We start from the raw sequence: 13,689 nt of genomic DNA on the forward strand, positions 1-13,689 counted from the left end.
CTTCATAAAAAAATTGTCTGCCTCGTTAGTGTCTGAAGAAAAAAAAAATCTAAAACTATGGTGTGCAAAGGATGCAAAATAATAATCTCTAATATTTGGAAGGGACAACCCTCCTTGTGCAAAAGGAAGGTATAAAGTGTCACGTGCAAGCCTAGGAGATTTTTTAGCCCAGAGAAAGGAGGAGATCAGGGCGTCCACTTTATTAAAAAAAGAGACCTGGATTGCACAAGGTGCGGCGTCAAACAAAAAATTAAAAAGAGGTAAAACCGACATTCGTATTAATGCTGCTCGCCCCATTAAGGACAGGGGCAATAGATTCCAACGATCTAAAAGAGACCCAACCTTTTTTAACCGAGGTGGAAAGTTCAATAAAAACAGATCTTCTAGATTATCCGATATAAATATTCCCAAATACCTCTTTGGGGATGGGTTATATATTTGCCTGACTTCTGGTATTAAAGTGTCTACAGTGCAGTTTACTAAAATAATTTCTGTCTAGTTTTTGGAAATCCGAGAATATTTTTAACATTTTCAATTGACTAGAGGGTTTAGAGTCTAAAAAAAGGGCAATATCATCGGCGTATAATTTTATATTAGTCCTGCCAGCTACTGGGACTATGTCGGTCCGTATTTTCCTGATCGCAATCGCCAAAGGTTCGATAAATAACGCAAATAAAATTGGCAACAGGGGTTCTCTATTTATTAAAAAATAATTTAAAATAAGTGCATGAGTCCACAGAGTTTCTTAAAAGTCCTCCACAGCGTTGCTGAATACCAAAGCTGTCTAGTTGTTGTACATAAATCCTGGACACATACAGCTCTTGATTGTTGGTTGAGTTTATTCTTACAGCAAACCTTTTGACCAACCTGGCCAGGCCCCACAGAGTAACTGAAACTCGCACTGAAAACTCCACCGACCCAGAACATTGCCAATAATGGACATTACATGGTAAACATTTCTGAATGTCATCAGATTGACACTAACACACTTCTATTGACCTTATTACACTAGTCTTGATTCCACTCGATACTTCTTCCAACATCCTACACTTCCGTTTTTCTTTTTATCTCATTACTGCATTTTTTCAAAACTATGGTTAATAAGAAGTCCAAGTTCCGAAAAAATTTTCTTGATGCCCACCGCCTGCAACCCACTGGCACAAATAATGCACTGCATATGCCTTACTCTTTACTTATTGAAGACAGCCCAATTGCTCTGCTGATTGTGCTTTGGTAAGATGTATAGATGTACGAGTGCATGACCAACAACACATTACAGGTTCTTTTCAGTGGAGTTATTAACTTGCGCTAATCTCTTGAGGGAGGGAGTTTTTCAAATAAGAAATGAGGATCCAGTTACTGTTGCTAATTGTGAATTACATTTGGTTACAAATTCCAATGTCCACAAGTGCTATCTTGCTTTACAGATTAACAGAAAATCCTCATCTAAACTTGTGTTCTTTTTAACTGTTTGTATTAAGTAGCAACTTGGGCAATCAAAAGCTTGGTGTAAATAGGAGTTGGTGGACTCAGTAGATCAGTATAGTTGGCAATGGTTGAGGGTGGACAGTTATTGAATTGTTAGCTGAAGGCCAGAAGGGTCATTTGATTTTGAAGATGGGGCCACATGTTTGACGAAGTCCTGTGGAGAAACATTTTCTTCCAAGGGGTCATCTATTTGAGATAAGAAACTGTTCTCTTTACCTAGGCCTGCATTATACTAGTCACAAACCATATGCATTTTAGATGTCTGATGGTGTCAGATTGACCTTTGACACTTAAGATTACATTATACACTGGATCACTCTTTTCACAGCTTACCTTGACTGGTCATCCAGCTGACCATGGCAACAACACTCATTTAACTTTGTTCAATGGTTTATGTTCTGTACCTTAGTTCAGCACTTCCTGTTTGTCACCAAGAGTCACACCTGCTCATAATCTCATATAACTAATTAATGCACAGTTGATACAGTGAAATCCATGTTAAGTGCACATATCTTGAGAATAGTCATTCTGGGAATACTGAATGCCATGGTGGATTCTTGCTGCCATGACCATCTGCAATTAACCATGCTCAGTTGTGCGATACGATTCATATCTTGGTGGTTTTAATTAAAACTTTCAAAACAGGAAGTAAGATTGTGTTTATCCAGCAAATTGCAAGGGAGGAAGTTCAATCTTAATGTTACAGACCGGCCATGAGGAACAGAAACCTTATGAAATCAGATCAGCAGTCTAGTTTAGGGATTGTTGGTTCTATATGGTTCTCCAGTCTCATATTTCCCACTATGCTCTAGCTGATTCTATATGCATTTGTTTATTGCAATATCTTCATCTTGTGCATATAAATGAAGTACAGTATTACTATACTTCAGTATGTGTTGGATCTCAAATTGCATGGTAGGACGTTAGTGTCATGCTAGTACTGCCTTTCATAGGAGGTTTGTTCCCTCATTTACTTTTTTAATCAAAAGCACTCCGTAAATTGGCAAAAAGTCCGAAACTCTGTAGCCACCATATAAGGTACTGCAAGCCCAAAGCTGTGTGTTCGTCACACAACCATTTGGTTTTGTGCTTTTTAAGCACTGTGAATGTATGAATGACTCAGTGGTTTATAGATTGAGCTGCTACCAGCGAATAGTATCATGGTGCTGTAATTTAACGGCGGAACACTTTGAAATTGAACAATGATTAAATAAACCGTTTATATTTTGGTGTCCTGTGGTCAACATGTTTACTTGCATGGATTATGGCTAGTGATAAACACAAAGTATGAGAGGCAACGCGAGAATAAAGTAGCTAGTATAGTGTGATATTACAAAGTTATCATAATACACATAGAGCTGAATAGTTTTTCAAATTTCTTCTTTATTGCAATGGTGTTGTCATATCCACAGCCAACGCGTTTCGCCCAAACATGGGCTTCTTCAGGGCTGTTAAAATCATACAAAAAGTCATATCAGATTTATTCATAAAAACATGTTAAATGAACAGACAACTATGAACCTAATTTTAGCGAAGAATAGAAACCTTAAGCCAAGGTACCAGCTTTTGCATCAGGGCCGAAAGCCTACCCGTAGCGAAAACCGAAATGCCGTGAATGGGAAAGGTCAGAGTGAAGAAGTGTTTTAGAATGTGAATGCAAGAGACAATCATCACCGAAAAAAGTGTAGGAAAAAAGAGAAATAGTCCACAGTGCAAATAGGACTAATGAAGAAGTGATCAGAAAATAACACCTAGGAACCAAGAATGTATATCCTGATGCACAAATCGCTTACCAACGAATCAAGCTGTCGAACTTAGTGGCGCAGAATTGTTCAATTGCAGCAATGTAGAAAGTTCCCAATATGCAAGAGTCTAGAGAGCGTAAAAAAGAAGAAGCGTGGTTGGTATATCTATATTGATCAATGCCGAAATTTGCAAAGGAAGATGTCATTATTTCTGTCAGTCCACAGTCCCTAACCTTTAGGAATAAGACTCAAAGTATTGGTGTCGGAGTTATCCGAATTAGAATAGAAACGTATAGAGACTCAAAGCATGACAGAATGTGCACATACCGTCACACAGTCGTTTATACAGTCACCCAGTACATTATAGGCATACATACAGCCTTAATACTTGATGTCCTTACCGAATTATAATAATACGGCCGGTAGACAAGCGTAGACGATGGAAAGTGATTCAAAGCAACAGTAATTCAGAGTAGTCCAAGCTGTATTGTTCCAACAGTGAACAGACCCTGATAAACACCAAAGTGGAATATCATAAACAAAAGAAAACAATGATTGTGAAAAGTATTCATACAATAATGCACTTTTCAGTCATGACAATTGCAAAACTCAGCCTCCCAACCCTAATGATGAGGAAGCCGGATGCGCTATCAAACAGAATTCGAGAAACAACCAAAATTCGGTATGTTAAGCTGTAGGTATATTCGAACCATATGTCCGTATTAACGGTCACACAGTCTAGCCACCCAATCCTGCAAGTTGTGATACTAAATCAACAAGCAGGTGTACGTCCAAACGACAGCTTATAAACGCTGCAAGATGCAGCGACGTATTGTGTGTAATTATCGTAATATAACGATGTCACCACACACAGCGGACCCCTCGAACGAGAATCCCTCAGTGAAAAAGGGCGATTTTCATACATAGCTCGTGCATTAGTGCACATCTATTACACAGTGACTTTCTGAGTACCATAATAAAAGTTAACAAAATTTAAAACAACAAATGCAAAAAGTATGTCTAGGGCACGTAAGCCTTCATGATCTGAGACAAAAACCGTTGGCGTACAAATGCCCACTACCGAAACCAATATACCCCGACTGAGTCCCACAAATACCTTAGTACATGAAAAGCGTAATATCAAACAGTTCACTGGAGTCGTCAACGTAGTTACGAAGCACCGTCGTGTAGGATCGGTAATCAATCAATTACAAAAAGTCACCCGTATTTATGAGTGAGTACGAGGCGTTCTCAGCAAATCCCCGAGAAACGGAAGTGACGTAGATGTGTCAGAACCACTTCTGGCCCAGTCCCCGCCATCTTTGACTAGTTCCGTTTCTGACGAGTATATAAGACATTACATACGACGCCAGTCATGTGTCAAAGCTTGCCCAAATGTTTTAGACAATACGAACGAATCTTCATTTATTTAGATTCTATATGAGTAAAGATGATCATAAGTATGAAGATAAGTGATTGGGCTGAATATTCAAACATAGCTAAATGTCCATGCAAGTAATACCCCTACGCCTCCATCTTGGATTGGTTTAAAAATTCAAAAACTGTTAACACTTGTAACGGCGGCACAAATCGTCTGGGAAGTTAACGGTTCAAATACCATGAACATAATTGACAATGGCATCCTGATTTACAGTCTCTTATCACTGTACAAAATCATACCACCCGAGTTGAATAAAACCTGTGTGCGTACCAAAGTAACACATACAATTTACAGCTAAAGGATACAAAGAGATGGTAATAAGCACATTACGCCTAGAGTTGGCCTCTCACACATGTACGACGTAACAACGGAGCATATAGTAGTGTGGGCAATGTAAGTAAATAAGTTAAGAAATTTAACAAAGTGTTTAGCCATAATCGAATGGTTATAACTGACCAAGCGTGTGTGAGACTTGGTTACTGCAAAAATTGAAAATAAATGTAAGATATCCCGACCGCCTATAAGTGTTGACAAGTAAGGTAAGTCAGGCAATCAAAGGCACATGATAACAGGTCCAGTGTTCATAACAACGGGCCTCGTGCTTATCAAAATAAGGAAGGGTCCACAAAGTTCATATTGCGACGAAGAGATCATATTAAGTCCAGAATTACCAAGATCAAGATAAGCGATTAACAATGATTTCAGGTCTAAGTTTACAGAGCTACGAAGGTAGCGTCTCGAAGAGACATTCCCACACACATTGGCTCCATGACAGAAGCCCTAGCCAAATTCGTAGACACTTTTTTACAGCCTCTAGTTTTGAACCTACCCTCATATATCAGGGATAGCACGGACATTTTAAACAAACTGGAAGATTTAGAATGGGAGGATGGCATGTGGTTTGCAACTTTGGATGTGACGTCATTATACACGTGCATCAAAAAGGATCTGGGCTTAAAGGCTGTTGACCTCTTTTTAGACAAAAGATCAGCCACATTCATGGAACATAATGATATGCTTTTGTCAATGATCAATTTGATTTTGGATAATAACTTTTTTCTTTTCAATCAAACTTGGTATAAACAAAACCAAGGGACTGCAATGGGTTCCAAATTCGCCCGCTCATATGCGAATCTATTTATGGGGTGGGTAGAACATGTACATGCATGGTCTAGGATGGCATCCAACTGGATTGGACATATCCAGTTCTGGGGTCGTTACATCGACGACATCATCATAGTATGGACAGGAACTGAATTGGAATTTAAAGAGTATTTTAATTTCTTGAATCAGAACACTTTTAATGTGGCATTTACCATGGAGGCGTCTCAAACCTCTATTTACTTCCTGGATCTCGAACTTTATGTTCTAGACAATAAAATACACAGTACCTTACATAGGAAAGACACTGCGGTCAACAGCACGTTACACTACACCAGTGCGCACCCAGCATCCACCAGAAATTCTATACCATATGGTGAGTTGGTTCGTATCAGAAGGAACTGTAGCGAAGACAAAAACTTTAGACACCAAACCACACTGGCGATGAATAGACTACAGAAGAGAGGATATCAAGCAGGTCATTTTGCAGAGAGCAAAGAACAGGGCCATGTCTTTGAGAAGAGAGGAGTTACTCAAGAATACTAACAGATCCACTCACAGACAAAAAGAGAGACTTGCTTTCATTACAACCCATTCTACATTGAATCGAGAAGTATTTAAGATCTTAAATAGGCATTGGTCTATTCTTAAGGGAGCACCAGGTGTCAATAACATCATTACAGACAAACCATCTCTGACTTTCAGGAAAAGTAGAACTATCAGAGATGATCTCTGTCCAAGCTATACGTTGTCTCAGTCATCTAAGTCTAGCTGGTTACAGAAACCGTTGGGATTCTATACCTGTAGTTCCTGTAACATTTGTTCTTTGGGATGTAACAAAAGCACAACATTCAGTTACAACTCACAAAAGCAACATAAAATCTATCACTTTATCAATTGTCTCACCTGTTATGTAGTTTATGTCTTGATCTGTGGATGTGGGAAAATATATGTTGGCAGTACAGTCAGACCCCTAAAAATCCGTATACAAGAACATCGGAGAGCTGCCCTACATGGGGATACCGCATATGCATTGGTGACACACAATTGCATTGTTGGGGTAGACAGATCCAAGTTCCGCTTCCATGGTATTGATGTAGCCCTGCCCACAACAAGGGGTGGGGATAGAGAACTCAAACTGAGACAACTGGAAGCCAGATGGATTTGTACGCTACGTTCGGTAACAAAGGGGTTCAACAGTGACAATGAGATGCACTATTTTCTCTAACTTAGAACTAGCAAGTAGCATTTGAAACTTGTTCATAGTTATACTTTAATCTGTTTTGTATAACACCTCAATTACATATATGCTTTATTGCGTCAACTTTAAGCTTGTATTTACATATCCCAATGTTATACTAACTGTTTATTTAGAAGTGCTAGTGTCATATGAAACAGGAATGGCACACTCACTGTACACTGTCTGTATGTTGGCCCTTTTGTCCGTTCTTATAGTATTGCTTGTTAAGTGCTGTACTGACCTATTTCATCCAACTGGTTGTTTACACACACTACTGCGGTATTGTATGCTAACTTTTTGTCTGTAACTTGCCCCGTAAATGCATTACGCTTTTTCAGCGCTGAACTCTTTGACTGTAAAGTACTAATGGATGCTTTTCATTATGTTTTCACTTCCTTCTGACTCTACATGCTTCCTATCCTTCTACTTAACCACATTATAAACTAATCTTCGTGGAGGTTGTCAACGCTTAAACACTGTTTGTGAATATTTTACAACAGTGTGTGGGAATGTCTCTTCGAGACGCTACCTTCGTAGCTCTGTAAACCTAGACCTGAAATCATTGTTAATCGCTTATCTTGATCTTGGTAATTCTGGACTTAATATGATCTCTTCGTCGCAATATGAACTTTGTGGACCCTTCCTTATTTTGATAAGCACGAGGCCCGTTGTTATGAACACTGGACCTGTTATCATGTGCCTTTGATTGCCTGACTTACCTTACTTGTCAACACTTATAGGCGGTCGGGATATCTTACATTTATTTTCAATTTTTGCAGTAACCAAGTCTCACACACGCTTGGTCAGTTATAACCATTCGATTATGGCTAAACACTTTGTTAAATTTCTTAACTTATTTACTTACATTGCCCACACTACTATATGCTCCGTTGTTACGTCGTACATGTGTGAGAGGCCAACTCTAGGCGTAATGTGCTTATTACCATCTCTTTGTATCCTTTAGCTGTAAATTGTATGTGTTACTTTGGTACGCACACAGGTTTTATTCAACTCGGGTGGTATGATTTTGTACAGTGATAAGAGACTGTAAATCAGGATGCCATTATCAATTATGTTCATGGTATTTGAACCGTTAACTTCCCAGACGATTTGTGCCGCCGTTACAAGTGTTAACAGTTTTTGAATTTTTAAACCAATCCAAGATGGAGGCGTAGGGGTATTACTTGCATGGACATTTAGCTATGTTTGAATATTCAGCCCAATCACTTATCTTCATACTTATGATCATCTTTACTCATATAGAATCTAAATAAATGAAGATTCGTTCGTATTGTCTAAAACATTTGGGCAAGCTTTGACACATGACTGGCGTCGTATGTAATGTCTTATATACTCGTCAGAAACGGAACTAGTCAAAGATGACGGGGACTGGGCCAGAAGTGGTTCTGACACATCTACGTCACTTCCGTTTCTCGGGGATTTGCTGAGAACGCCTCGTACTCACTCATAAATACGGGTGACTTTTTGTAATTGATTGATTACCGATCCTACACGACGGTGCTTCGTAACTACGTTGACGACTCCAGTGAACTGTTTGATATTACGCTTTTCTTGTACTAAGGTATTTGTGGGACTCAGTCGGGGTATATTGGTTTCGGTAGTGGGCATTTGTACGCTAACGGTTTTTGTCTCAGATCATGAAGGCTTACGTGCCCTAGACATACTTTTTGCATTTGTTTTAAATTTTGTTAACTTTTATTATGGTACTCAGAAAGTCACTGTGTAATAGATGTGCACTAATGCACGAGCTATGTATGAAAATCGCCCTTTTTCACTGAGGGATTCTCGTTCGAGGGGTCCGCTGTGTGTGGTGACATCGTTATATTACGATAATTACACACAATACGTCGCTGCATCTTGCAGCGTTTATAAGCTGTCGTTTGGACGTACACCTGCTTGTTGATTTAGTATCACAACTTGCAGGATTGGGTGGCTAGACTGTGTGACCGTTAATACGGACATATGGTTCGAATATACCTACAGCTTAACATACCGAATTTTGGTTGTTTCTCGAATTCTGTTTGATAGCGCATCCGGCTTCCTCATCATTAGGGTTGGGAGGCTGAGTTTTGCAATTGTCATAACTGAAAAGTGCATTATTGTAATGAATACTTTTAATTCACAATCATTGTTTTCTTTTATGATATTCCACTTTGGTGTTTATCAGGGTCTGTTCACTGTTGGAACAATACAGCTTGGACTACTCTGAATTACTGTTGCTTTGAATCACTTTCCATCGTCTACGCTTGTCTACCGGCCGTATTATTATAATTCGGTAAGGACATCAAGTATTAAGGCTGTATGTATGCCTATAATGTACTGGGTGACTGTATAAACGACTGTGTGACGGTATGTGCACATTCTGTCATGCTTTGAGTCTCTATACGTTTCTATTCTAATTCGGATAACTCCGACACCAATACTTTGAGTCTTATTCCTAAAGGTTAGGGACTGTGGACTGACAGAAATAATGACATCTTCCTTTGCAAATTTCGGCATTGATCAATATAGATATACCAACCACGCTTCTTCTTTTTTACGCTCTCTAGACTCTTGCATATTGGGAACTTTCTACATTGCTGCAATTGAACAATTCTGCGCCACTAAGTTCGACAGCTTGATTCGTTGGTAAGCGATTTGTGCATCAGGATATACATTCTTGGTTCCTAGGTGTTATTTTCTGATCACTTCTTCATTAGTCCTATTTGCACTGTGGACTATTTCTCTTTTTTCCTACACTTTTTTCGGTGATGATTGTCTCTTGCATTCACATTCTAAAAAACTTCTTCACTCTGACCTTTCCCATTCACGGCATTTCGGTTTTCGCTACGGGTAGGCTTTCGGCCCTGATGCAAAAGCTGGTACCTTGGCTTAAGGTTTCTATTCTTCGCTAAAATTAGGTTCATAGTTGTCTGTTCATTTAACATGTTTTTATGAATAAATCTGATATGACTTTTTGTATGATTTTAACAGCCCTGAAGAAGCCCATGTTTCGGCGAAACGCGTTGGCTGTGGATATGACAACACCATTGCAATAAAGAAGAAATTTGAAAAACTATTCAGCTCTATGTGTATTATGATAACTTTGTAATATCACACTATACTAGCTACTTTATTCTCGCGTTGCCTCTCATACTTTGTGTTTATCATTATTGTTTATGGTCTTTTAAGCGGCTGACTATTTGAGGTGGGCAACGCACGCATTACTCATAAGTGACTTGTTCAGGCAGTGCAAATGTGCTCAAACCCAGCTGCTTACTTCTCATATGTTGGATTATGGCTAGTGGTGTATTCCAACTTGGAAGGTGTCCCTCAAAGACTTTGCTGTTTACTAAATGCAATGTAGTGGTCTGATTTTGTTGGTCTTGAGGTCTTTACCTAGCGCTAATCGGTTTGTGTTTGCAACATATCAGTGAAATTGACACCCAAAGTTAATTTCTTTTGGAGGTATACCTCTAAAAGCCCTGCAATAATTTTCGAACTCAAAATTAAGGCATTTGCTACTTTAACACGAGGACAATAATATAACGGCAATCTTGAAATATTACACCAGATCTTGAGTCCTTTAGTGATGTCTTCTTTGTGAGACAGACACTGTGAATTGAGCCACCTCCAGGCATTTAGGGAACATTAGTACAGGATTGTTAGTGGTTTTAAAGGAGCTGTGTTGTGTGTTAGAAACAGACATCCTCCATGGCTATGCAAGCATCACACGCTCTCCTCTCTTCCCTCCCCCTCCCCCCCCCCCCCCACTGGAAATGAACCAATCATAACAACAAGTAAAAACTCCATAATCATTCCATCCTTCCGCTCTTACATTGTAAAAAATAATTAAGACGGAATCCCACCCTTTGGTAGCTGAGCAGCATGAGTTAATTTGACTCATTCTGCCCTAAAATTCAGAAGACTTTTGTGAACTGCGATAATTACCGATCTGGCTCAGACTGCAACAATTCACCTTTCTCCTGTCACCAAACCACAGTAACTTCCAATAAATAATGATATACATATCCGCTTCGATGGGATCTCAGTCTACTTTTTAGATGGCTCAATTTCTCCTCCAATGTTCCCAAGGACTTACTCTTTTTTAGTTAATTATTTGGGTGCCAGGGAAGAAGACACTTGTAAACGTTTCTGAGCACAAAGTAGACAGTCCACTGAGTAGAGAAATATTGTTTCTTTAATGGAGATATCTGCCTAATTAGTAAGTTCACTTTGCTGGCACAGGATGTATTCACAGTTATTCAAAGTGGATGTATGTATGTGGTCATTGTATAGTGCAAACACTAGATGTCTGGGGTTTCTGGACATGATGGTGTCCAGGTGTTTTAGATTTCTCAATGCTCAGTAGCTTCTCGCTTCAGCTTATGAGAAGGGACTCCAAGTACAAGAAATATTTTAGTAGATGTTTTCACTTTGAAAACCAGAGGTAATAGGTTTTTGCCTTTCTTCTAGTAGGGTGGATGTCTGTTATTGAGTAGAACTGTGTAATGATTACGGGTTTTGTTACAGCTCACAAAATGGAACATATTATTTGCATCTCCATTTGTTACATTAACATTTTTGTATATGTTCCTCCCTAAGTGAGCACTTGTTCAAAAGCATGGCCGACCGGATGGCAGAAGATGGATGGAAGGAGCTTGGTTATCAGTACGTCAGCATAGATGACTGCTGGTCTCTGAAGGAGAGGGATTCCCAGGGGCGGCTCCAGCCTGACCCAGAAAGATTTCCAAGTGGCATGAAAGCCCTTGCGGACTATGTAAGTAAACTGTCATTATAGAGAAAATGTGTTGACCTATGCTCAGATATATGATTGAATCCATCAAATAACAATATAATGGTAGCATGACACTGATGTAACAGGTGGTCACTTTGTCATATGGTAATGTGCATTTCAGGTATGATGGAGGTGTCTGTCTAGAGAAATATTGTATAGTGGGGTTCTCCATATCGTTTTCCATTTCACTATCCTGATTCCTTTGTGCCGAGTTTGAAGGTGTACGTTCTGCTGCATTTTCAAACTGAGGCTTTAAGTGCGTTCCGTGAATGCAGTGTGCTGCTTCTCCAGTGTTCTGTCAGTAGCTGATTGGAAAGACAGGCAAAGGCATTTGTATATGATGTGTCTGAAACTTTTACTTTGAGTTATCCATTGTCGGAAGGGGGGGGGCTGAGGGACACAGAGCTTTCTCTGTATCCAGGTTTAGGTTGCTGACATGAAGAGATTCCTCATCCCCCAGTGAATATCCCCAGGTGAAACTTCCTGAGGGCCACTTCATGCCCCCCCCCGCTGCCCTCACCCTTGTTCAAAAACCCTTTAGTGACGAAGCCCATCTGTTATCACAGCTGAAAGTGGTTGATCGGTAGATGTGTGCATGTTTTCAGAACGCTCCAGGATCTCCAGTGAGGACAGGCCTGTTAGTAGAGACACTGACCACCCTCTAAAATGAATCGTGCTCTGGCGAGAGACAGTGAATACCTGCACGAAAGTTGGAGAGCGTGACAACACCGCCTAAACTATTTTAAAAAAGTGTCTCTCTGAAACATTTGGAACTGAGGCAGGATTATGCTTCCAGAAGGCTACCAGAAACACCAAAATGCTTTGGGGGCATATCTGTTGCTGATTCACGCCATGGGTTGACCAAATGGTGCCATCAGTTAGGATCCGTAGATGGTGCAACCTTCCTTAAAAGCTTTTCAAATCACCACTTCTTGGGTGGATCTACTGAAAAATACAGAGCTCGAGTCTCTGTATTGTGAAGCCACAAACCATAAGGGTTATACAAGAAAAACAGGAGCAAGCCCGTTCACCCAGTTGAGACCGGGTATATGTAATAGCAAAAAACAATGTCTCAACAGGGAAAATGAATAAAGGGACCAATCAATACATAATTCAATCAAAGGAAGGGCAAAATTAAGAGAGATCCAAAATAGAGAAAGAACAGATTTAATAATTAGATACACAAAAGGTATATACAATTCAAAATAACCATAACTAACACATATGCACTGACAAGGAAGTGAAAAAGTGAACGGCGCAGTGACAAAAAGTGTGGAAGTGACAACACGGTACGGCGAAATGAATTAAATAAATTCAAGGTCAAGGAGAGTTATATACAATGGGTAATTTACATATAAAGATGAAGGTCTCACAGGACCCTGTGGTTAGCCGTAAATAATGCTGTCTGGTCGACGACGTTTCAACCTCCTTAAGTTGAGGTCATCATCAGGACTATGGTTATTGCAATATTCTAAATACCTATGTGTAAGAAGAAAGAGGGAGGATAATGAATAGAAAGGCCCAGAAAGAAAACACAACTTACAACACAGAAAATGAAAGGTAAAGGGCAAGTCAGGGGGTAGTAGTACCTGTGTCCGTGGTCAAAAACTACTTCAAAGTTAATTGCAGGGAGTTGTGGATCAATTATATAAGGTCCGTCACATTTAGAGGGGGATCATCAATTGTCTGAAATAATAATGAAGAAAATGTAAGGGTGGACAACTACTTCCACGCAAAAAATAGAGTAAAGCGCGGTGTGAGGCGCTTACCTGTGGTTGACAACAGAGAAATGAAGGCCAATAGGAATGATAAATTTGTCCTAGTTGTGTTTAAAAAGCAGCCATCTATCGTGAAAGGAAACAGAGATGAAACTCAT

General features: G+C 39.6%; 1 protein-coding gene across 3 annotated transcripts in view; it reads left to right on the forward strand.

Annotated features, from left to right (window-relative positions):
• Positions 1-13,689, forward strand: part of LOC146790039 (alpha-N-acetylgalactosaminidase-like) — a 154,287-nt gene that overhangs the window by 74,112 nt on the left and 66,486 nt on the right. For all 3 annotated transcript variants that reach the window (XM_085628371.1, XM_085628370.1, XM_085628369.1), the window contains one exon: positions 11,621-11,795. In XM_085628371.1, coding sequence (XP_085484497.1) covers positions 11,621-11,795 — 175 coding nt within the window. The remainder of the gene's footprint in view (positions 1-11,620; positions 11,796-13,689) is intronic.

Source organism: Triturus cristatus, chromosome 10, assembly GCF_964204655.1.
Source record: "Triturus cristatus chromosome 10, aTriCri1.1, whole genome shotgun sequence".
NCBI classification, from domain to species: Eukaryota; Metazoa; Chordata; class Amphibia; order Caudata; family Salamandridae; genus Triturus; species Triturus cristatus.